This window comes from Cynocephalus volans, chromosome 12 (genome assembly GCF_027409185.1).
Source record: "Cynocephalus volans isolate mCynVol1 chromosome 12, mCynVol1.pri, whole genome shotgun sequence".
NCBI lineage: Eukaryota > Metazoa > Chordata > Mammalia > Dermoptera > Cynocephalidae > Cynocephalus > Cynocephalus volans.
In genome coordinates, this window is record NC_084471.1 from 12,364,237 (window position 1) to 12,390,329 (window position 26,093).

At 41.9% G+C, this 26,093-nt stretch overlaps 1 protein-coding gene across 3 annotated transcripts; it reads right to left on the minus strand.

Moving 5' to 3' along the window:
* Nucleotides 1–1,052: 1,052 nt before the first annotated feature.
* EIF3L (eukaryotic translation initiation factor 3 subunit L) lies at nucleotides 1,053–25,891 on the minus strand. 3 transcript variants are annotated; one of them, XM_063074884.1, is made up of 13 exons: nucleotides 25,790–25,891; nucleotides 25,007–25,055; nucleotides 23,686–23,896; nucleotides 21,137–21,216; nucleotides 18,645–18,706; nucleotides 15,685–15,754; nucleotides 15,283–15,356; nucleotides 11,813–11,984; nucleotides 9,447–9,601; nucleotides 8,773–8,943; nucleotides 7,219–7,716; nucleotides 2,249–2,329; nucleotides 1,053–1,258 (listed from the first exon to the last, which is right to left on the minus strand). In XM_063074884.1, the coding sequence occupies exons 1-13, from the start codon at nucleotides 25,820–25,822 to the stop codon at nucleotides 1,220–1,222; spliced, it is 1,695 nt and encodes a 564-aa protein (XP_062930954.1). In that variant the 5' UTR covers nucleotides 25,823–25,891; the 3' UTR covers nucleotides 1,053–1,219. The 3 variants fall into 3 exon arrangements, with proteins under 3 accessions (XP_062930954.1, XP_062930955.1, XP_062930953.1); XM_063074883.1 differs by lacking the exon at nucleotides 1,053–1,258 and adding an exon at nucleotides 1,594–1,670 and having other exon boundaries at nucleotides 25,790–25,870; XM_063074885.1 differs by lacking the exons at nucleotides 21,137–21,216; nucleotides 25,007–25,055; nucleotides 25,790–25,891 and having other exon boundaries at nucleotides 23,686–23,764.
* Between the last annotated feature and the right edge of the window lie 202 nt (nucleotides 25,892–26,093).

The window sequence follows — 26,093 nt, forward strand, 5'->3', positions numbered from 1 at the left end:
GTGGGAACCTGGGCAGGAAATCTGGCTATGTAAGACTACTCCTCTCTTTGTCCTGGTGGAGCATGCTTTCTTTCATTTTGTACTGAATGTTGCAAGGTTGCGTCTCCCTGGTTTGCAAACTGCCCAAGTCTTTGTCTCTAAATTTCTTTTTCAGTGAATTTGTTAACAGTTAGAACCACCATTCAACCCACTACAGCATTCAATAGCAAGGAATTATCAAATAGGGGGAAAAAAGAGGATGCAGAAAAGCTTATGAATTCCAAGTGTGCAAGATGAGTAAATAAAAGAGCATCTATTACAAGCCAGGCAATGCACTGGGTACTCCAATAGCATCGCATTTATTCCTCACCACTGCCCAGCAAGTTCCCATCATTTCATATACAAGCAACCAGGCGCAAAGGTGAAGTGACTTGTCAACAGGGGCTTCTACCCCAAGAGTCACACTGGTGTCCACCTCAGGGTGACAGGTACAGCACTAACACCCAGAGTAAGGTGGACACTGCTGCCTACCATCAGACGTCTCCATGCATGAAAGGAACCTAGAGGAGGCCCAGCTCTGCCTGGCAGCAGGCACTTACCTAGGCAGAAAACAGTAGAAAAACGTTGTAGTTTGGAGCCAACTCTTGGCTTTTTTATAGCTATGTGACCTTGGTCAAGTCACTTAGTTATAACCTGGGGTCCATTTCCTCACTAATGAAATAGGGAAATACTATTAAACCCAAGCTATAATGTTCAAGCAACATATATGGATAGCTCTTTGCACAATTCCTTGCAGGAGGAGTTGAGAGGTTTCTTCCCAGGACCTAGCACTGCCACTAGCATGCCATGCAAATTATGGCAGGTCATTTAAAGCTCACAGGATTCTTGTGAGGTGCAAATAAGACACGGAATGTGAAAATATCCTGTGAACTGTACAGGACTTTATGAACCCAAGGAAATAAATAATTCAATTTAAACACTGATAACTGATGCAAGATGAAAGCATCATGACATGGGAAGTAATGTATTGTTGCTGCAATTCAGATTCTCCCCCACAATAAGGAGACGACAAATTGGGCTCCAGAGGTCTTTTATTGACTCTACGTAAAACATTTCAGTCCTTAATTTGAGTAAATTTCAACTCAGTTGACTGGCTGATGGCTGACCTAGGTAAAGGCTTCACACTTCCCACCTACAATGACATAAAAAAGGTTCCTGACTAATATGAGTGTGAAGATGCTCACGGTCTCTGTCCCATCTTCTTCAGGGTTCGATTAAGCTAAAAGAGAAAGAAAAGCAAGTTCGATATGGGGTTTTCTCCAAACCTCTTCCCTACAGTGTGCATTATCACTAGGTCAGACTCGTAGCCACCCCTCTGATGTCAGGGAGGGAGTCTCTGGTTTGAGCTTGGATGACCACTATGTATGTGTAAAGCCCTGCACAGTTCATAGGGCCCTGTGCAGTTCACGCAGATTGTTCTTCTATCTGCCCTTTGCACTCAACAAACCCACACCCTCACTGCTCTAGCCATTTTATAGACAGGAAAGGGATTCAGAGCGGCTAGACTTGCCAAGGTTACTAGTCCAGTTAGGGGAAGAATCAGGAGCTTCAGTTTTCTCCTTTCACAAGGAACAGGATCCTTGTTAGAAGACAGCCCCAGTCCACCACACTGACAGATGTGATCTGCACATCTAGAAAATAAAAAGAGCACTGGGGCTATGTTATGATCCCACAGGAGAAGCCTGACCTCTGCTGGAGGACTGAAAGTACCAGGACACAGTAGCTCCAGTGATTGCCAAAAAAGGAGACCCACACCCTTGTGGTGGGTGTTTGGCCTGACCCACAAGATCTCTCCTGGAGCAAGTCATGGAATGTACCAAGTCTGTCAAAATAGAGCTTCCTATCCTCCAGCCTGCAGGAACTGGCCAGACCTGTCTAATTTGGAGAACAATGCCAAATGGGGAGGGATGGGTAAGAGCAGGCAGTGAACCCACCCATATTAGGAAATACAAGGGAGGGACAGGGGAGGTGGCCACCCGCACAGGGAGATCTTGGAGAGAGATGCTCTAGAGAAGGCTGACACAGCAATTCCTACAAGCCCAACCCCACTCCCCAAACCCCAAGCAGCCAGCCAGTCTAGCTCAGAAACTTAAAGGGCAAATTTTAGGCTTTCTTGAAACTAAAAATAAGAAATAAAAAATTTAAAAACTCCCAGTCTAGTTCCTAATCTCTGTCCACAGCCAACAAACCACTCTCTCAGACCTCTTACCTCCTCAAATTTGTGAATCTGACGGATAAAGAAATCCCCATAGCGCCTGGCGACCTTGGTGTCTGCGATGTGGATCATGTCCTGTGGGGAAAACCAGAGTCAGAGAAGAGCAGCGAGGTGGAGGGGGAAGGACTCCCTAATCCAGGACTTCCTTATGGATTTAGCTTTTCAAAAGCAAAGGGAGGAGGGAGGGAGGTTTCGGTAATTGGCCACAATAATCAACCACATTGTATTTTGACAAAATAAAATAAAATAAAATATTAAAAAAAAAAAAAAAAAAAAAAAGCGGGCCGAGCCCGTGGCGCACTTGGTAGAGTGCTGCGCTGGCAGCGCGGCGACGCTCCCGCCGCGGGTTCGGATCCTATATAGGACTGACCGGTGCACTCACTGGCTGAGTGCCGGTCACGAAAAAAAAAAAAACGACAAAAAAAAAAAAAAAAAAAAAAGCAAAGGGAGGGCCGGCCTGTGGCTTACTTGGGAGAGTGCAGTGCTGACAACACCAAGGAGACGGGTTCGGATCCCTATACAGGGATGGCCGGTTAGCTCACTTTGGAGAGCGTGGTGCTGACAACACCAAGTCAAGGATTAAGATCCCGTTACCAGTTATCTTTTTAAAAACAAAAACAAAAACAAAAACAAAGGAGAAGCCCCTTTGGAAGAAGAGCCCTCTGGAAGAGCATTACCAATTAGAAAGGAACAATAAAAACAGGCAATTAAAATTTTTGATATAGAGACTTTAAATCAGGAACATATTTTTTGGGGTGTTATCAGCATCACACTCTAACCAACTGAGCTAACCGGCCAGCCCTAGGAACATATTATTAATTTAACCTGAATATAACCTCACAGAAAAATTTTACTTGCAATAACCAAATGGCTAATTCTTGGGAAAAGTGTTTTATTAAACCATCCAGATAGTTGGGACTAGTTAGGCTGGGTCACTAAGAGATAACAGAGGCATGCAGCAGGTTAGTGATACTGCCAAAGAACATGTATATGTCAGGCATTGAGAATAAACTCAAAAAGGACAGCAGGTAGTTGACATGATACTGCAGAGGAGGGACAGTTTTATTTGATTTTTAAAAGCATGATTTAAAACAATAAATTGAGAAATTTCCTCTACTAATGTATTTTTACTTTTGGCGAGTCTGTTCATGTCAGGGATACCCAAGTTCTGACAAACACCAAGTCTTCCGAGAGCCATAAACTCTAAGTGAGAGTATTTAACTTAGAGCAAGATGAGCTTTCAAAACCAACCTACCCAAACTGACCCAGCAATTCCACAAACTAGGTATATACCCAGGAGATTAAAAACATGTGTTCACACAAAAGCTTATACGTGAATACAGCACTATTCATAATAGTCCAAAAGTGAAAACACAAATGTCCACCAATTAATGAATGGATAAACAAAACATGGTGCATTCATATGATGGAATATTATTCAGCCATAAAAAGTAATAAAGTACTGATTCATGCTACAACATGGATGAAACTTGAAAACATGCTGATTGAAAGAAGCTAAACACAAAAGGCCACATATTATGATTCCATTTATATGAAATGTTAAGAACAGGCAAATCCGGAGACAGAAAGTAGATTATTGTTTTACCAAGGGATAAGAGAAAGGGAGAATCTAGAGTGACTGCTAATGCGCAAGGAGTTTCTTTTTGAAGGAATGGGAATGTTCTGGAATAGTGGTGGTGGTTGCACAACATTGTGAATATACTAATAATCACTGAATTGTACACTTTAAAACGAAGTTTAAAAAAATAAATAATAAATATTTAAGAAGAAAAATAAAATGATGAAGTTTATGCCATATAAATTATATATATAAGATATATATATATATATTTATTTATATTATTATTATTTTTTTTTTTTAAAGATGACAAGTAAGGGGATCTTAACCCTTGACTTGGTGTTGTCAGCACCACGCTCTCCCAAATGAGCCACGGGACGGCCCTTATATATTTATTTTTTAAAACTGTCAAAAAAGGTGCTATTTCCGGTAATATGTTTAGACCAACACGTTTTCTGAAAACAACTAAAAATGCAGGATAAGTTATTTTTCAAAATCTCCTATAGCATCAGAGCTGACAAAAGAATAAAGAAACAATTTAAGGGAAAACAGAAACCATTCTAAGCAAAGCACAGGAGCCCCCTCTGTCCTAAAGACATTTGCTAATCCTAGAAAACTTGGGCTGAGGGGACAAACCAAGGGCAGGGCAGTCTAACAGAAGACCCTCCTTATAATGCTGGGATCCCAATGGGCTTCATACTCAAGTTAAAGGTGAACCAGAAGTGAACTGCCATCCCACCCCCCACTCCAAGCAAAGGTTGCCAAGGTGGGGAGTGAGGGGGATGGGGTATTAAAGAGACCAATCCTGGAAATGTTTGACTCTTTTGACAAAGTGTAGCCTGGGCTTGTTGTGTGGGTGACCTTAGGGTATAAGCTCAGTTTTTGGTGGTCCCAAACCAACAATATCTGCAAGCAGCTTGAAGAAGCAAAAAGCAAATCTCCTGTAGAGGAATGACCATTCACCCTAGGCCTCAAGGAATGCTGACAAGTAGTTTTTCAAAGACAATGGACCATATGTAGTGAAAAAAAAAAATAGAGGAAGCAAGAAACAGAGCTGAAGAGATTAATCAGGGATAGGATGACCAATCAAAAGAAATTACCCAGGATACAAAAGACACGAAGATGGGATATATAGAAAAAGGGGGGCCGAGCCCGGGGCGCACTCGGTAGAGTGCTGCGCTGGGAGCGCGGCGACGCTCCCGCCGCGGGTTCGGATCCTATATAGGAATGACCAGTGCACTCACTGGCTGAGTGCCGGTCACGAAAAAATGACAAAAAAAAAAAAAAAAAAAAAAAAAGAAAGAAAAAGGGTTTAAGAGACATGGAGGACGTTCATTAAAACAAGAGTTCCAGAAGAAGGGAACAGAAACAATACATAACAGATATTGGCTAAGAATATTCTAGAATAGATGAGATATTAGTCCACTGATTTAACAGACTCTCTTAAGTCCATATGAGGGTTCCAAACATGCCTGATCAAAAGTGTTTTTTCAGTTGGTTAGACAGCAGCCTTATAACACCATGATCACAAGTTCAAATCCCTAGACCAGCCAGATGCAAAAGAAAAAAAAAAAAAGTGTTTGCTTCACTTGTGAGTGTATGCACATGAGGGAAACAAAAAGGGGAGGTGATATTTCACAAGAACAATTCTAGGAGTCTAGAATTTTTAAGTCTTAAATTCACTCAAGAAAACAAAACAAGGCTGGGTTGGTCAGTTAGAGCATCGTGCTGATAACACCAAGGTCCAGAGTTTGATCCCTGCACCAGCGAGCCGCCAGACAAAACAAAAACAAACAAACAAAAAAACAGAGAAAACAAAGCAAGTTAGTTCTTTAAAAACCCCATTAGGACATTAAAATGTCCAGCTTGAACTTAAAAATCAAAATAGTGAAAACTAACAGCACTCCTCAACCTACCTCTCTTCCTAAAAGGAAAACACTGCTATGTTGCTTGTGTATCCTTCTACAAAGAACTTGATGCACATACACATAAATGTATTACTATAAAAAACTTAAATGGACCATTGGTAGCCACTCTATAAAAACCTTATGTGTACTTTTTATAATAGTCAAAAACCACCCAAATGTCCATCAGTAGGAGAATACACAAACTGTAGTACAGTAATTGCAGAAGATGTAGGACTATCAATAAACATAAATGAACTACTAATACACACAGTAACATTGGAATGGTGATTCCCTCAAATACAATACTGAGCAAAAGAAGTCAGAGACACAAAAAGAGTACATACTGTATGCTGTAGATTGGATGCCCCCCCAGTCCTCACTGAAGCTTACATCCCCACTGTAACCGTTGAGGGTAGGAAATCCTGTTATGGTAATTGAAAGAGGGGGCCTTAAAGAGGTAATTAGGATAGCAGGACCATGCCCTAGCGAATGGATTAATAATAGTGGTCAGGGGTGTGGTTCTAAGGACTTTAAAAGGACAGCATGTGAGAGTTTCCTCTCTCTGCTCTGCCATTTTCTGCTGTGTGAGACCCCTGGCTCACTGTCGCTATCATCAAGCCCTTCACCAGATGTGTTCCACTGACTTTGAACTTTTCAGCCTCTGTAACTGTAAGCAATAAATTTCGTTTTATTTATAAATCACCCAGTTCCATGTAATTTGTTATAAGCAACAGAAATGGACAAATACACTGTATAATTCCATTATATAAAGTTAAAAACAGACAGCACTAATCTACAGTGTTAAAAGTCAGGATAATGGCTTCCCACTTGCTAAAGTACTTCCAACAGTCTACAAGCACTCCTCCCTTTCTTCTTCAACCTCATCTCCTATCACAGCCTCCTCTCAGGCCACTCAGTTATAACACAGCTGTCCCCCAAACACACTAGGCTCACTCCTGCCCTGGGGCTTTTGCTCTAACTGCTCCCTCTGCCTGGAATGCTCTTCCCCCAGATATCTGTTTGCCTAACTTCCTCACTTCCTTCAAGCCTTAGTTTAAATTTCATCTTCTCAGCAAAGCCCTGGCACCTTATTTAATACTGCACCCTGTGCCTCCCATCACCTCTACCTTTACTCTGTAGTAGTTGGCAACTTCTAACTAGTTTGCTTAATTATAATGCCTATTGTTTATCACCTTTTTTTTTTTTTAGACAAGAATGGCAGCACCACTAGGGCAGGAATCTTTGTAGATTTTTTTTTTTTTTTTTTTTTTTTTTAAGGATCCGAACCCGGGGCCTTGGTGTTATCAGCACCGCACTCTCCCGAGTGAGCCACGGGCCGGCCCGATCTTTGTAGATTTTGTTCACTGATGTATCCCAAAGGCCCAGAAGAGTGGAAGATAGTGAGTTATTAATAAATACTTATTGATGAAATGATGAACAGAGTGCCCCAGAGATCCCAGCCCAGAGGACAGCCATACCTTATCGATATAGAAATCAACTTCAGAGGCTGACTGAAATTCACCATCAAGGGCAGAGATGCCACTGGTCCACACCAGGTTCTTCATTTTGTGTTTGAAGACAAGAAGCTGGATGCGGAACTCCTGCTCTGTGAGGTCTAGGAAGCCCGCCAGCTTGGCCACAGGCATGGTAGTGTAGAGCTTGAGGAAGCTGCGGATGGTTGAGAGCTGGGCCTGCTGCTGCACTTCATCAGAAAACACCTTCAGCTGCTGCAGGAAGGGCTCTTTGTGGTAGTTGGGGTGCACGTTGTCATAGTTGGGCACTACAGGAGACAGGAATTTGGGGCAAGAGTAGCTAAAAAGTTCCTCATAGACCTGCGGGTCACCTTTCTGCATGCGCAGCATCTTGTCACCGTATTTCTCCCGCAGCTGGAGGTGGATACTCTCATCGATTCGCATGGGGTACATGGTAAGGGCGATGGCCAGCAGCGCGTGCATCTGCTCATTCTGCTTGTTAATCTGGGGATGGGGTGGAGATTGGTGCAGGTTTGAACGAAATGGACTTTCTGAGGGCCCCACTGTCACCGGGGCCCCACCATCCTCCCACGTGCACTCTGCACAGATCTCTGACTTCTCCCGTTGTCTTGCATCAGTCACTTAACTTTCTCAAAATCTGTTCCAATCCTTTCCTGGACTTTGATCTTAATTCCAGGTCCTTCTTAGTCATCTCCTGGATTACTTACTGGTATCTCTGTCTCAGTCTCTCCAGTCTGCTTCACACATTACTGGCAGGTCAATCCTTTCATACCAGTCAGGATCAAGTTAACCAAAACCTTTAATGACACTTTGATGCCTACAGAATAAAGACTAAATACCTTACCAGGGTAATGAAAGTTATCCCAGAACCTAATACCCTAATTCCCACCACTCTGCTGTCCCCCAGCCAAAAGGTTTACTGTGCTGCTGCATCACCATGCTCTCAAGCCTCAACCCCTCTCCTCATGCTATTCTCTCTGCCTAGGAAGCTCCTCCAACTCTACACATGTCCTGACTCCATCCTCCGCCATGGCAAACTGCTGGAGGGCAGTATCCACCACCAATGCATTTTAACACACCCATACCCCAGTGAACACTCAGCAAATTGCTGCTGAATAAATAAATGTAAGCACTGCTGGGGAAAAAACATTAGAGAAGAAATTATCCTCATCATCAAGATATTAACAATCTGGGCCGGCCCCGTGGCGCACTCAGGAGAGTGCTGCGCTTGGGAGCGCAGTGACGCTCCCGCCGCGGGTTCGGATCCCATATAGGACTGGCCAGTGCACTCACTGGCTGAGTGCCGGTCATGAAAAAGACAAAAAAAAAAAAAAAAAAAAAAAAAAAAAGATATTAACAATCTGAGGTAACAGGCATAATAACAGAAACTCTTAGAGTAGGCTGGCCATTATATTGTATTGGAAAAAAAGCATACAAAATAGCAAAATTTTGGATGAAATTTACTGAAAACTGTTGGAATAGGTACCAAGGAGTCAGCTCATTAGAAAAGGCACAGGCCATACACCAAGGTCCCCTTACCATCTCATACTTATATGTGGTCCTCTGGAACATGCTCTTGGTCCTCTGGATGTAAAGAAGGATGTTGGCAAAGACCCGGATGGCATCTTGGTAGCGACGCATCATCAAATATGCAAAACCGACATAATAGTAAGTGGTGACCTGGCACTCTGGCACACGGGAATACATGCTCTGTAGAAGAAGGTCGAAGAAGCATCCATGAGTCCCAATTCATCCCAGACAAGACCTGAGAGTTGGTGGGGCCTAGTGTCAGCTGAGGCGTAAGCACAGAGAGCTTCCACTGCAGAGGCCTCCATTTTCTTGAAAACAAAATCAAAAGAATGCTGGATACTATATAAATGTCATTAACCACCAAAATCAAATTTAAAATAGTCAAGGTCCAGATTTTCCCTGCAGTGGTTAGCCCAGTTGCAGTCTCAATTTTTAAAAATTAATTAATTAAATAATTGATTTTATTCTATTTTATTGTATGTATGTATGTATGTATGTATGTGGCTGGCCACGGGGATCTGAACCCTTAATCTTGGTGTTACAACACCCTGCTCTAACCAACTGACAGTCTCTATTTTAAACTGACCTGTAGGAAGACTCCTCTTTCCTTTCCCGAAAATTTGTCCTAAGAGACAGACATTTGCCTCTGGGAAGATGGGCGAGAGATAACAGGCAATAATTACCTTCTTGTTCAGTTCAATATTTTCCAGCACCTTGATAGCCTGGTAGTAATCTCCCAACAGAGAGTGCAGGCGCAGAAGCCCTACCAGGCTGAAGTAGCCAAGCATCTTGTAGAGGGAGTGCCGTCCATACTCCCCAGCCACACTCTCGGGGTCACCTGAGAGAGACAGACACTGAATGTTTCAGTGAGGGGCAGGTAAAGGAAAGCAAGCCTGACCTTTGAATGTCACTCAGTAAACTTCTCATCTGCTGCCAGCCTTTAAAGCTTCCTTCAAAGGGAATAACTCTGCCTTCAAAGGAATACCAAAAAACAGCATGCCTGACCTTACGCTCGTGTTAAATTTATCAACAGTTGCTTGAAAGGTGGCAGTTCACTTTGTTATGTTTTGGTCCCAACACATCTGAGAGTATGAGAGAGACCCTCTCATTAGTAACAGTAACTCACCAAGGCCCCTCCTTTCAGGAAGTCCATGAGGTCAAAGCTATTTTCCTAAAAACACCAAGATGCTATTTGCCTTTCCCACTAACTTGACATTTGTACTGATGATGCAAAAACAATAATGGGTGAAACTACTGACAAAATTTCGATTTATTTAGCATAAATCAGGCAGTGACAACAAAGTGTACCAGCAGTCACTGTACTGTTACTTGCCATTCACTTGCACTAAAAGAACTAGTCCCTTTTTTTCAAGGAGCACCACAGTGACTCAAAAGAACAACTGACACAAATTGTGGCTATTCAGATTTGGCTATTTGGCAGACATTTTTACAAAAATGAATGAAGTGAAACTGTCATGCTTCAATGAAAACAACTTACAGTGTTTACTGCCAATGAAAAATTTGAGCTTTTTGTGGGGATGGGAAATATTAAAATTTTTTTAAAGAAAAGAAAAATTTGAGCTTTTAAGCAAAAATGAAATTTTGTAAAACTTGTATCTGCCACTACAAGCTTGACAGCTTCTAAATGACCTCTGATGAGGTCAGTGGCAAAAGCAAAAAATCTGATTTTTTTTTTTCTTACCAGTAAGGGGATCGCAATCCTCCGCACGGTGTTGTCTGCACCACGCTCAGCCAGCAAGCGCACCGGCCATCCCTATATAGGATCCGAACCCGCGGCCTTGGCACTACCAGCGACGCACTCTCCCGAGTGAGCCAAAAATTGTGAGGCCAGCCCATGGCTCACTTGGGAGAGTGCGGTGCTGATAACACCAAGTCAAGGGTTAAGATCCCCTTACCAGTCATCTTTTAAAATAAATAAATAAATAAAATTTAAAAATAAAAAAAATTGTGTAATAAAATGTGTCAACATTTGGAAGATCTTAATAACTCAGTGAACTAATATTTTACAAAATCACACATGGGTAAAAGACCCATTCAAATTGCAAGATAGACCAATAACTTTAATATAACAAAGTAAAAGTTCACTAATACAGTTTCAGATTCCTCACTGTAACTAACCTGTATGAAACTACCACTTGTCAAGTTTCAAAGTACATATTACTACACGGTGTAGTGTCAAAGAACATCTGTACTACCTGAAAAGGATATTAAGATACTCTTCCCTTTCTCAACTAAATGCCAGAGTACTTCAAAAAGACTGTGGAAAAATGGAATTAAATGATCATATGAATCTTTCTGTGTACTTTCTGAACTACACTCATTTCTGTATGAGGCCAGGTTTTCCTCACACACTCATACTTCAACCAAAACAGCATACTGCAGGGGCCAGCCTGTGGCTCACTCAGGAGAGTACGGTCCTGATGACACCAAGGCCATGGGTTCGGATCCTATATAGGGATGGCCGGTTTGCTCACTGGCTGAGCATGGTGCTGACAACACCAAGCCCAGGGTTGAGATCCCCTTACCGGTCATCTTTTAAAAAAAACCCCAGCATACTGCAATAGATTGAATCAGAAGCAGAAATGAGAATCCAGCCATCTGCTATGAAAGCCAGGCACTGAAGATATTTCAAAAAACGCCACTCTTTTCACTGAAAAAAAGATGTTTAAAACATAGATAGACTTTGTGGTTCTTAATATTTTAAGATTGCAAAGTCATCCTAACACCAAAAAGTCTGAGAAGTGCTTATGTAAAAAAACGCCCTGGAGACACAGTAGAAGTGTTTACAAATGCATATCTCAATAAGCACTGGCTCAGACTTGGCAGACTTGGCAACACACTGCCAAGTCCTGTAGCCCCCAAAACGAGCACTCAGCTACTGCTCACAACCAAGCCCCAAAGAAGAGCAATAGCCCACTACCTAAGAGATAGTGACTTATCTGCTCTACCTGCAGTATCTACTCACCTGGAACAGATGGCAAGCAGCTAGAAATTCACAGGCCACAGCTGTTAGCCTTGTTGCACTCACCTCCACTTGTGTATACCTCCAACTGCCGGTTGATGTTGGATTTGTCCACCAGGGAATGAAGAACATTGAGGACACTGTGAACATTCCAGATTTTAGGATTGGAACGAAGAAAGTCAATCTCCTCCTCTGACTTCTTGGCAGTCTTACAGCGATACTGACTAAATGACTGAAACTGTTTAGGAAGAAAAGAAAGATGTAGCAGTAGTATAAACCCAAAGTGACAGTCTACACGCACAGTGCTGAAAACGAGGCAATGGCAGGGCTCTGGACTAGGAAAAGGTGAGGGTGAGGATACTTCTCATCCTGAACCATTTTGTACACCATTTTTCCAAAACCATCTTTGATTAAGCAATGAATGTTACTTATTCCACATTTAAGTAAAAATCTCTAAGATTACAGGCAGTTTGTGGAAAAAATATTCAATCTGGAGTCCAACCTGTTAGAAGCTCACTGAAATTGGATTGAGCAGGTAGTCTCTGACCTAAAGTCCCTTACTGTCTCTAGGCCTCACAATGCAGTTGACCTGGCCAACAGAAGCACCACCTGTGCTCTTCTAATGGATCTATTTATATGAGGCTTGACCATGCCAGCGTCAGGGGTATGCCGACTGATGTGGTGCAGGTGGGGTAGGTAACTGTATGTGCATGCCTTCCTTACCAGAGTTGACCAATAGTTCCCAGTCCGTGTCACCTCTCTACCAACCACAGAGCCTGGCTAAGTGTAAAGCACACACAGGAGACATGCCACAAGAATTTGTTTGGTGCAGGGGTTCTACCTGGAAACAGTGCTGGGCTGGCTCCATCACACAGAGAATACCACAACAGACCTACCTACTCAATCAGAATTTTTAAAAGCTTCGCGGTTGATCCTGGTGTGCACCAGGTTTGGAAACCAGTGACCTAGAATCTAGGTCTTAGATGATATAGAAGTGTCCTTTAATTCTGAAATATTACCTTGCTCTAAGAGTGTGTAAGAAAAAATTTCCAAATTTATAATAAACAAAGAATAATATCCAGAATATATAAGGAATTCTCATAAATCAATAAGACAATCCACAAACCGGCCAGCTACCCAAAACAAAAACAAACATACAAACGAACACACAAAAGACAACAATCCAAAGAAAAACAGGCAAAGAATACTGATTACTTAAAAGAAAAACAGGATTCTCAATTAACACAGAAAAGGCTTAATCTCATTATTAGAAAAATGTAAATTTATCATCACACTGACAAAAATTAGACAGACAGAAAACATCTAGTATAGAAAACAGTTGCTTTCAAAGACTGCTGTTAGTAGTACAATTTAATACAGCCCTTTGGAAGGGCAATGTGTTACTACTTATTAAAATTCAAAGTGACTGAATTTTCTTTATCTTGATTGAGGCGGTATATACATTTGTCAAATCTCATCAACTGTACACTTATATTAGTACATTTTATTGTACATAAATTACACCTCTTTAAAGTTTATTTCATTCATTCATTCATTTAGGTGCCTGGTTGGTATGGGGATCTGAACCCTTGACCTTGAAGGCTAATTTTGAAAAATTTGAAAAGCAAATATCTTTTAAGTAACAATTCTACTTCTAGGTAGTGATCCCTAGAGATATATCTATGTATAACACAAACAAGGATATCCATTAATTCACTTGTTTGTAACTAACAACCCAAATGTTCATCATCAGAGAAGTAGGAGGTCTGTATCATGCAAGCTGCAGCAAAAGAACAAGGCAGGTCTCTGTGAAGACATGTTTTAAGTGTTCCAAATCACAGCTAATGGCACAACAGAGCATGATACCGTTTTTTAAAATGATCTCTCTTTATACATACACATTTACGGATATGCCTGAGAAATATTAACATGGTTTTTCCTTCCACATAATAACTGACGCCTCTGCAAAAGCAAGGAATGCAAGCACTTTTACTTTATCTGTCTGAAAAAACAGAAAAAATTTCTTACCAGTAATAATACATTCATATAGTACTTGTATCAACAAAAATAAATGAAAGAGTAGTGAGGAAGAGCCACTCATCTCAGTGGGGTAGTCACCTGTACGAAAGGAATCATACCAGACGCTCATGCCTCTCACTGGAAGGTCTTAAGAAGCATAAAGCACCTTAAGCCACTTAACGAGAGAACACCAGCTAAGCCCAGGGGATTATAATTATTTTAAGAAGGATGAAGAACCTCAGCAGAGATGATCCTCCTTCATTTAATACGAGTCAACTGGACTGCCAACCATCTAAAATTCTGCCACATAAGAGGCTGACACAAGCCAAGGAGTCAGAAGGGCAAACGAGACCAATGTAGTTTGTTGCCTTCACTGTAAAAAGCCTAGGAAGTATCTTTGTCAAAGAGCCATATGGAAAATTTTCTCAGCTCACCAATCACAATTTATCAGCACTTTGAATTCACAAAGGCTTTCTGGTCCATAGAGTTCAAATAACATATTTATTAAGAAATCAATTTCCACTGAAATACCCAGTGAGAGCTATACTGTCCCCATAAAACACAGGGAAAAAGAATTATATTTTTCTAAATTATTTTTTTAATCTAGATTTCTAAAGAATAAAAAGACTGGGCTAATAAAGAGATGGAAAAGAATAATGATATTAACCATCATCATAATGAACAGGTAACACTTACTAATCATTCTGTGACAGGCACTGTACTAATAAGCAGTTTACATGTAATCTTCCCAACAGTCCCTATTTTAGAGATGAAGAAATTGAAGCACAGCGTGATTAAGTTACATGCCCAACATCCAGCCAGTAAACAGCAAAACCCAAAACTTTTACTCCCAGTCTACACAGCTGCTGTACTTTGGTTCTTAGTGGAATCTCAACAATAGCACCCCGAGGTTTCTGTTTTGATAAAAATGTTCTATTGTATATTCTGATCTAGCATATACCCAAGTAACTATCACCACAATCAAGATACAGAATATTTCCATTTTGTAGATGAGGAAAGTGAGGCACGGAGGCATGTCACTGTCACAGAGCTAACAAGTGGCAGACTCCAGACTAGAACCCACTTCCACCTGGCTCCAAAGCCTGTGAAGCCTGTGTTCTTCCTGTCAGAAGACCTCCTAAGGTCAGGCCAGAACTTGGTAAAAGTCAGAAGTTCAATTCTCCTGACTTCCAAATTCATGTCTGCACTGCTTACACTTGACTGTCTATTCAGAAAACCACCTGACATGAGAATCCACTGCCATGGGATTTTTTTTTCGTATATACATATTTTTAACAACACAAATAATGCTAGCAGCTGCTCCCTGTTTGAACCAATTATTTCTTTTTTTTTTTTCGTGACCGGCGCTCAGCCAGTGAGTGCACCGGTCATTCCTATATAGGATCCGAACCCGCGGTGGGAGTGTCGCCGCGCTGCTAGCGCAGCACGCTACCGAGTGCGCCACGGGCTCAGCCCTGAACCAATTATTTCAAATTAGGCTGCAGCTGAGCAGATACCTGGTAGATGAATTCATCGATGATATCCCAGAGCCACTGGTTGGGTAGTTCAAGGGGAGCAGGACCATCAGCATCTGTGCAGGAGATCACAGAAAAGTCAGAGTCAAAGCAATGATTTTACCCATTCAGTAAGGCTACCAAGTGCTCCTTCTTACTTCTCTCTCAAAGGAACTATAAATCACAAGACCCCCCCCTTCCTCCCACTGGTACATTAAAATCCCACTAACAGGTTGACCTGGTTAGCTCAGTTGGTTAGAGTGCAGTGTTAGAACACCAAGGTCAAGGGTTTGGATCCCTGTACCGGCTGGCAACCAAAAAAAAAAAAAAGCCAACTAAAAAGAGCTGGAGGCCAATGCTGGCCCTCATCATAACCATACCCGCTTGGTGAAATCTCAGACTCACTAAGAATATAGTTGAAGAGATTGCAGTAGTTGTAATAAGATTCAAACCTCTGCTCCAAGGAGGGTCCTCCCTGTAAAGAGAACAGAGACATCATGACACAGACATTTAATGTCAATGTTTTTTATCCACAGCTGAGAACAAATACACAAGAACTGATGTCTGTCCTCTCCTTCTATGCACATGAAGAGTACTCAAGTGAGAGGGAATTCAGCAAGTGCTACAGCAGTTTCAAATGGCACTGAAGACTGGACCACATGGCCAGGTTTTAAGGCAACAGACCTTAACCGACCCTCAGAGCTCAGGCATGCAGATCTGGCAAAGCAGAGAGAGGGGAAGGTGTTTCAGGAAAAATAATACTAACAAAGGCAAAGAGGTAAAACTGGGGCACTTGAAGGCTAGAGTATTAGAGGAAATAATGTTGTATTAGGCTATACTGGACTAGACTTGGCCTGGAACGTATAGGTCTTTCAGTGCCAAACAGGAATCTTAGGCCAAGGGGTCTGCAAATCTACTCTGCCACCTGTTTTGTAAATAAAAAGTCTTACTAGAACACAGACGTGCCCACGCATTACATATTGTTTATGGCTGCTACACAAGCACAGCTGAACAGATTCAACAGAGACCACCACGGTCCTTAAAGCCTAAAATACTTACTATCTGGCCCTTCACAAAGAAGACTGCTGACACCTGACTAGACTTTATGTTGCTGGCAACTGAGAACCACTGAAGGTTTCTGATTTGGGGAACAATACGATGAGCAATGTATTTGTGATGGAGGAGAAAGAACATAGCCTGGAGTCTCAGCCCCACCACTTACTGTGGGGTCTGACAAGGTATTTAATCTCTATAAAATGTGAACAGAAGATTGTGACTAGTCGCAAATAAGATTATGTAGTTAAAGTGCTTAATAAGGTAAGCACAGTCAATGAAGAACCTCCCCCCTATGGTTTAAAACTGGTCATGTATGTGCATGTACCCATTTGGTACTTAGCAAAGAGATTACAGCATCAATAAACTTCTGCTGAACCTTCATCTACAGACCAGACAGAGATTAGAGGTGGTAAAACCAGCTATATCCCACAAAGTACGTGAACTTCAGCACCAATAGCAGAAGGGAATCTTTACTTTCTATCAGATAAGGTGGTCAGATATCCCAATGGGATTCCAGAAAGACATAGCTTCCTGCATTACTTTAGCAGCAGAAACTTCTCCAACTACCACCAATGATGGTGGCTCTTAATCCAAAGCTCTAGTCAGATCAAGTGGTCCTCAGGGGGATAAGAGGTGAGTAATTGTGAGAAGTTAGAACTTCTTTAGGTGGTAACACTCCAAAAAAGAACTTGGTGCCAGTTTCCTTCATTTACACACATGTGCAAGTACATACATGCTCAATTAACATGTAATTAACATGTCACCATAACGAATCAGACGTTATTTTAGGCACCGGACAAGCACAGGAGTAGCAGCAAACAAGACAAAGTCCATACCCTGGTGGAGTCTACCTTTTAGTATGGAAAGTAAAAACCCCCAAACACACAAATATTATGTGCACTGGTAAGTGACACAGAGTATGGCTAGGAGCCCAGGGAGGGAAGGGAAGAATTGTAGGAAATGAAACTGGCAAGGAAGTAAGTCAGGGGCCAGATCAAGTGGGGCCATGGCTAAAGCCTGGGATTTTATTCTAAGGACAATGGGAAGTCAGTAGGTTTGTTAGGATCAGACTGTGTTTCAAAAGACTCATGCTGATTACTATGTTGAGAATAAACAAGTGGGCAAGAGTGGAAACCGACACCAGGTGAGCAGCTATCACAGTAATTCAGGCAAGAGACGATAATGACTTGAACTAAGATAACAGCAGCGCTGTTGGTGAGAAGTGGTTAGTTCAAGAATGCTGTAGAGCTGAACCGGATTTGCTGTCAGATTGGATGTCAAGAATGATGCCAAGATCTTCACTCCAGGGGCCGGGCCGTGGCTCACTCGGGTGAGTGCGGTGCTGATAACACTAAGGCCACGGGTTCGGATCCCATATAGGGATGGCCGGTTAGCTCACTGGGTGAGCGTGGTGCTGACAACACCAAGTCAAGGGTTAAGATCCCCTTACCGGTCATCTTTTAAAAAAAAAAAAAAAAAAAAAAAAGATCTTCACTCCAGCAGTTAAGTGAGTGAATGATGGTACCATTTATTGAGATGATGAACATGGGAGAAATGAGTTTAGAGGGAAAATAGGAATTCAGTTCTGGACATTTAAGCTTGAGATGACTATCAGACAGCCGAATATACAAGTCTGGACTTCAGTAGAGAGACTTCGGCTAAAGATAGAGATTTTAAAGTCACTGGTGTATATAAACAGTACGGATGGCATTTTAAGAGATTTAGAGCACCCTAAAATTTAGAAATCAGGAAGAACAGAATCTAGCAAGTGCCCAAAGTTGGGACAGTGTGTAGCACATTGGTGTTATAACAAGATGGGCCTAGGTTCAATGAACGTTGCCATCTATTAGTCACGTAAATTTGAAAACAAGTAACCTCTTTACATCTCAGTTACAGAAGGTGCTTGGGAACATCTACTAGGATGGCAGCCAGTGCAGGATGATGAGTGCCCAGTCAAAAAGGGTGAGGATGGAGAAAGTAAAAAGGACAGACAGGCGATGTAGTGTTATTCTATATGGAACAGATACCCAGCTTTCTTAGTTAAATCATTCCTTCTGCCATTTCTTCAAAGAACACTCAGGAAACATGCTGACAACTCTTGGACACTGAACCAGTATAATAGTGACTATGTTCCCACGATGAAAATAGCATAGTTTAAAAAACTGCTAGTTAGAGCTGGCCACTTAGCTCACTTGGTTAGAGTGTGGTATTGTAACACCAAGGTCAAGAGTTCAGATCCCATATCAGCCAGCTGCCAAAAAAATAAAAAATAAAAAGTAAAAAACTGCTATTGACACTTAAATACTCACACTGACTTTGGCATATATGTGCCTGTAGTATAATTCTTTGTACAAAATCAGGAAGACAGCATCTGAAAGAGATGGCAGAGGGGTGTTTCAGTAATCCACAAAACTGGGGTCTTCTGGCAGTTTTAACCCTTGCAGGAAGGGTGGATAAAGGTGATTTTAAAGATTAAATAACATCTACACTCTTATGCTTATTCCCCAAGAATACAAGCAAGGAAAAAGATCTTTTCTCATTCTAATCTATCAACTTCATCTTAATGTCATTCAGACCCACTTCCCTTCATCATTTATACTTTTGCCATCCAGCTGCTTAAACCAGCACATAAATAAATAGTAACAGTTCCACAGAGGGCAATATGACGCCATCAAAACTGCAAACACATATACCTGTATCTTTGACTTAGAAATCCTATTTTAAAAAATTCATCCTATTGATATAATACAGCCCTTAAAAAGAAAGAATAAGAAAAAAGGTTCTTTAGGTATTGATGCTGTGCAGAAGAGTTAACAAGCTGGCCTGAGACTGCAACCCTTAGAAGTGCATGCTTGCTTGCAACACTGGCCTGAGGCTGGCATTTGGGAACCTAGATTTCAGGAGGGCTTCCACCATTCCCTACCTGAGAAGGGTGGCCTGCAGAGCCTAAACTGTGCAAAGTTTATGCCTGCACACCTGCTTTCCTTCTGAGAATCTGGGATTTTGGTAGCTATTAAGCAGAATGACCAGCCCCCAATAAAGTCACTGGACACTGTATCTGTAATGAGCTTCCCTGTCAGACAACACTTCACATATGTTGTCACGATCTGTTGCTGGAGGAATTATGTGAGTCCCATGTGACTCTATTAGAAGAGGACTCTCAGAAGCTTGAACCTGGTTTCCTCTGGACTTCACTCCATGCTCCTTTTTCCCTTTACTGATTTTGCTTTGTATCCTTTTGCTGCAAACACTCATAGCTACTGGAATGATTATATGCTGAATCCTGTTAGTCCTCCTAGCAAATCATCAAACCTGGTGGTGGTCTTGGGGACTCCTGGAGATACAGAATGCTCTCCAAAAATATAAGTAGGAAACAAACAAGGGAAAGAAAAGGGAGTTTAGTCCATGTAAAAAAGAACAAAAGAGTTATTCCTATTTGCTTATATATGCAGAGTATCATAGAAAGTATTAATGAGAAAATGCTAACACTAGTTGTTTCCAGAGAGAGATACTGAAGAATTGGGGACAGAAAGGGAGGGGGATTTGTATACCAAATCATTATACTATGAGCTCTGTGAATGCTTACCTGTTTCAAAATATACTCATATATATCACGGGACTCCTATTGTTCTTAAAAAATACAATATTACATTCTTTAAAAGCAAAATATTAAACAGGATATAATATCTGAGCAACATAGAAAATAACATTTCAGAATTTCTAAACCTGTGTAACAATGATAAAAATAGTAAGTGTTCAAAAAATGTCAGCCCTAACAAAAAAAGTGTAAGACTTGTACAATGAAAACTACAAACCACTGCTAAAGGAAAGTGAAAATTTAAATCAATGGAAAGACAACCTATGTCCATGTTTTGGAGGACTTAATATTGTTAAGATGGCAATACTCCCCAAATTGATCTTCAGATTCAACATAATTCCTATCAAAATCCCAGCTGGCTACTTTGCAGAAACTGAGAAGCTGACATAAATGACTAGCTGATCATAAAATTCCTATGGAAATCCAAAGGACCCAGAGTAGCCAAAACAATCTTGAGGACTACACTTCCCAATTTAGAAACTTACTACAAAGCTACAGTAATCAAGATAGTGTGGTATAAGCATAAGGACAGACATATAGATCAACGGAACAGAATGGAGAGTCCGAAAATAAATTATAAGATCAACTGATTTCAACAAAGAAGCCAAGACAATTTGGGGAGGTGGGGAGGTGGGGAGGTGGTGGGAATGTTCTCCTCAAAAACTGGTGCTGGGAGAGCTGGATAGACACTTGTAAAATAACGAAGTTGGATCCACCTACCTCACCCATATATAAAAGATACCATCTAAGAAAGTGAAAGGTGAGCGGCTAAAGAGCCCATTCCAGAGTGACTGCAATGACCCCCCAAAATTACAGAGGGAAATGAAAACAAGTCAGGACAAAGATCTCAATTTCAGCTTTTGCCACCCATGAATGGCAAAAAATGAGCTTTTTGTCCTCTCTTATCCAGCCTTTAATCATCATGTTATTTACTAAGGACCTACTATGTATCAAGCCCTCCTGAGCTTTCTTTTTCTTTTTTTTTTTTTTTTGTCGTTTTTTCATGACCGGCACTCAGCCAGTGAGTGCACCGACGGTCAGTCCTATATAGGATCCGAACCCGTGGCGGGAGCGTCGCTGCGCTCCCAGCACAGCACTCTACCAAGTGCGCCACGGGCTCGGCCCCCTCCTGAGCTTTCTGTCTAATGACCCCCAGCCATAGGATTCCATCTAGCGCACAGGTCACAAACAGCTCACACCTACCGTTGCCAACCTGCGGGGCAATGGCTTCAGCCTCAGGCCAAGGCGTATTCTTGAAGAATCTTTCAGTCAGTTTGGTCCAGCTGAAAACCAAGCAGAAAAATTCTTGAACTCCAAAACAAAAAAGACCTGAGAGAGCCATCCCTCACATTTTACAGATGAGAACCCAGGTTCAGAGAGAGGAAGATGTCACAGAAACAGAGCCAGGGCCAGAGCCCTCCAAGTCAACAACTTTCCTCAAGCCAACTCTGCACATCAGGCCTTTCCTAATACAGCAAACACTCCTTCTATATAAGTTAGTCAGTACCCACCAAGTCTTTCAGGATCATCTCCTTCCTCCATATCACAAACTGCTTTCTGTTCCCTGATATAATTAGTTCTTAGACACCACTACCTTCATCCCTTAGCACATACTGTTTCCATCTCCTAGAGAGCTGTGTCCCTCTCCAAACATGGAAGCAAATCAGTCCTTCTGTTGCAGTCTGATGCCACAACAGACCTACAGTATCCAATCAAAACACTACTGCTTCACAAACCTAGAAGAGATTGTTGTTCAACTTCCGTCCTCTCTTTTCTTTTTTTTTGGCTGGTCAGTACAGGCCTTGATATTGGTGTTACAATACCACACTCTAACCAACTGAGCTAACCAGCCAGTCCTCAAATTCCCTCTTCTGATCCGCTAAGCAGCTATTACAACTTTCCCTCACTCTCCCCAAGCCCCACTTCTCCCTCTTCTCTGACTCTTTCAGTCCAGTATATAAACAAGCATAAGTCCCACTTCAAAACACAAAATAAAACAGAAAGTTTCTCATTGACCCACCCTATAAAAGTCTTCTATATTTACCAATTCCCCTTTCTCACCTCACTGCCATCTGGCTGCTGCTCAACCACTCCACTGAAATTGACACTGCTTAGGTTACTATGAACCCTCTAAATTGCCTAATTCGACTGGCTCCTGTCTCATTTCAGCCTCCCTAGACTTAACATTTGTTGACCATTCCCTTCTTCGAAGTCTTGTCTGAAGATTTTTTGGTTCTCTCTGCTGATTTACTATCTCATTTTCTTTCTGTCTCCTTTCTCCTTCTTTGCCTGCCCACCCACCCCTAAAGGAACATACTTCCCAAAGCACTAGCCATTCTCACTACATTCTCCTAAGGAAAGATCTATCACATGCTTGGCTTCAACTACCATCTATATTTGTCTAAACTGTCCAATACGTAGCCACCAGCTACATGTGGCTACTGTGACTGAGGACCTGAATTTTAAATTTCAGTTAATTTTAACTTAAATTTATTTATTTATTTATTTATTTATATTTTTTAAAGATGACCGGTGAGGGGATCTTAACCCTTGACTTGGTGTTGTCAGCACCACACTCAGCCAGTGAGCTAACCAGCCATCCATATATGGGATCCGAACCCGGGGCCTTAGTGTTATCAGCACCACACTCTCCCGAGTGAGCCACGGGCCGGCCCTAACTTAAATTTAAAAACCAATACTTAACTCAGTTATTTGAAAACTTTTAGGTATATTTGGAATGACTTGAGTATGTGAATCTACTTTTCCAATTGTAAATTTTATGAAATCTAAATACAAATCAAGATTTCTGATGAACACAAATTGAGATGTGCTATAAAGAAAAAAAACCTAGAAGATTTAGCACAAAGAAAGTTAAATATCTCGTTAGTTTTAATTACATACTAGTTTTAAATACTAATTTCTATTATGATGTGAAAATAATATTTTAGATAAATTTTCATTTCTTTTCACTTTATTAAAAATGTAGCCCTGAAAAAATTAAAATTACATATGTGGTTAGCATTATATTTCTACTGAACAGTTCTGGTCTATAAACTTCTAACCAGAAAGACTCAGGGAATGAAGGAAACACAGGTCCTCTGACTCCTATTAACTTCTATTCATTGATCCTATAGGCTCTGGCTATCTGCTTTCTCCCCCAGTCCTTCCAGGACTTGTTTAAATTTTATTCCTTGGTGAAGTCTTTCCTGACTATTCCAGCGCTGACTGACCTGTTATCTTTAATGCCCATTACACAAGGGCAGCCCCCTCAAAACCACTCCAGACCTTGGCTCATCCTGTTATGCATTGAGAGGTTTCACAGCACAGTTTAGAAATCAGGCTCTTGTATCAAACTGTGCAGGTTCAAAACTCAGCACATCCACTTAACTAGCTATGTTGACTTGTGTACTGTTTCCTTATCTGTAAAATGAGAAAAACAATAGTACCCATTTGTGGGATTACTGCCAAGGGTAAATGAGCAAATACAGGAAAAGCACTTTGACCACCACCTGATCTACTCATATACTAACAATATACACTAACTGCTATTACAATAATTATTAATTGTGATATTATTTTAGGCCTTGTACAAGTTTCTGGGATACAAAGTCCCCAAAATAACATAACTCTAGCCCCAAGGATCCCCTGAGCACTCTTTACAGAAAAATGATTAAACATCACTCCTTTTGTAGGAGCTGAATCACAAGGCCAGTCCCATCCAGAAGGAGCTCATTTCAGTAAGCAGTCCATACCTGTTCTCATAGATGTCCTGGATCTCATATACTTTCTGGTCAATGACATCGCTGGAGACACGACTGGCCTGTAGCTCATATACCTTCTGGTCAATCAAATCTGAGACGGTTTTGTGGAAATACTGGATGAAGTTTTTGATTACTTCAGGGATCACCTGATAGGTCTGCTGTTCATACTGACGTTCATAAGCCAGGTCCTGCTTTGGATCTCCTAGAGTTTGAATATGATACTGTTCAGAGAGCTTTTTTAAAAAAAATTTATTTTATTTTTAAAAAAGATGACCGGTAAGGGGATCTTAACCCTTGACTTGGTATTGTCAGCACCATGCTCACCTCGTGAGCTAATCGGCCATCCCTATATGGGATCCGAACCCGTGGCCTTGGTGTTATCAGCACCACACTCTCCTGAGTGAGCCATGGGCCAGCCCTTCAGAGAGCTTTTAAACCCATATATATGATGGAACAAAAGGGCAAGCCCATCTCACAAACTCAACTCAAACCTTTGAAAACCAGTATAATTCCCTTTTAACACTCAGAGATATAAATCTCCCCCAAGTTACCCCCAAACCCATAACCCTTGTTTCCTGAGAACAATTACCACTATTTAAGTTTCCATGAACAGCATTGATACTTAAAGTTACTTTTTATTATGTTTTGCCCCCTAGAATCCAAAGTCTATGAGGTCAAGAACTTTGCGTGTCCTGTACCCAGATGTACCCTCAGGGCCTAGAACAATGTGCTGGGAAAGAGGTGGGAGACTGTGAGAACAGGAAATGGTAATAGGCACTTAGTACTTATTGAATGAGTAACTGCCACCTTCTAAATATATGGTTTGCAGCAAGTTACTAAACTCCTTGTGCTCAGTTTTCTCATCTTTAGAAGACAACATTAACGTACATACTTTATAGAACTGTTTTAAGGATAAAATGGAATATTTCACATAAATTACCCAGAATAACGCATGACTCTAAGTCAAGCCAAGTCACTATAACATTTCAAAAGCCTCCCCAAAAGATTTCATTTGGGTTTGGTTTGAATCACTTAAATTTTTAACATCAAGATTTTCTTTTCTAGCTAATAGTTTAAACAAGGAAACCACAGCCAGGTCAGTAATCCTTCTCTTCTGAGACTTTGAGGCAGACCATGAAAAAGGCTGGGTTTATTAGGCCTGTACAACCCCTCCCACTGAGAGGTAATGACTGACTCCAAACCTGGGCCATCAAGAAGTAGTTTTTACCAAGTGCCTGTCAAAGCTGGTAGTGAGACATTCACAATAGGTGCCAATCCATACTCAGTTAGCCAGACAAACCCATGGTCTCACCTGTGTGCATATCATAGTCGCCTGGGTAGGCATAGGGATCATAAGCAGCCTACAAGGAAAAAAACACAGTCAGGAACAGTCACCAATTTGTAAATCCAAAAAATGCTCGCCCTAGGGCCTATGTGCCAAGCAGAAAGCTAAAGATACAAAGGCACTTAAGACACAGTCCCTGCCTTTGCGGAAGTCACATGCCTGCGAGAAAAGAGAATAAACAGACAATGACAACACAAGATGATGGGTGCAATAAGGTAAGGAAAGCACAAGGGGCTGTGGGAATCAGCGAGGTTTGTCCACAGGATCCCAAATCAAAAGAGCTCATTTATGGGCCGGCCTGTGGCTCACTCGGGAGAGTGTGGTGCTGATAACACCAAGGCCACGGGTTCGGATACCATATAGGGATGGCCGGTTTGCTCACTGGCTGAGCGTGGTGCTGACAACACCAAGCCAAGGGTTGAGATCCCCTTACCGGTCATCTTTATTTATTTATTTTTTAAAAGAAGAGCTCATTTACAAGAACACAGAACCTCTAATCAGCCTCCGTCCCCGGTCCTGGAAGAGAGGAGGACAAGCTGACCGCACACGCGAAGTGGGCGAGCAGAGACAGGGTGGTTGAAGAGCCGGGGACTGTGGCTGCAGCCGGAGGGCCGCACAGGGAGGCAGCCGGAGCTGGCCGCGGCCCGAGGGGGCTCCTGGAGAGGCCCGGACATCGCCCCATCCCAGGGCCCAGCATCCAGAGAGCCCTGCCCTGTCGCGGAGCCCACCACGCGCTCAGGGCCACGTTACCTCAGACTCATAATCATCAGCGGGATAAGACATGGCTGCGACGCTCGCGAACACCACCAGAGAGAGCGAAGGCAGCGGCCCGCGCCTGCGTCAGGAGACCGGAAGTCCAGCCCCCTCTGGCCTGCCGGGAAACCGGAAGCTCTCCTGAGGCCGCCGGCAATCTGAGATAGCCATGTTAGGAAGGACGAGTGTTTCAATAAATGTGACTCTGTGGTACTGGTGTAAATTCAGAAATAAAGGCGTGAAATAGTTCGGCATAAAGGATGGGCAAACTAAATGGAGCCAGACGGAATGCCACACAAAT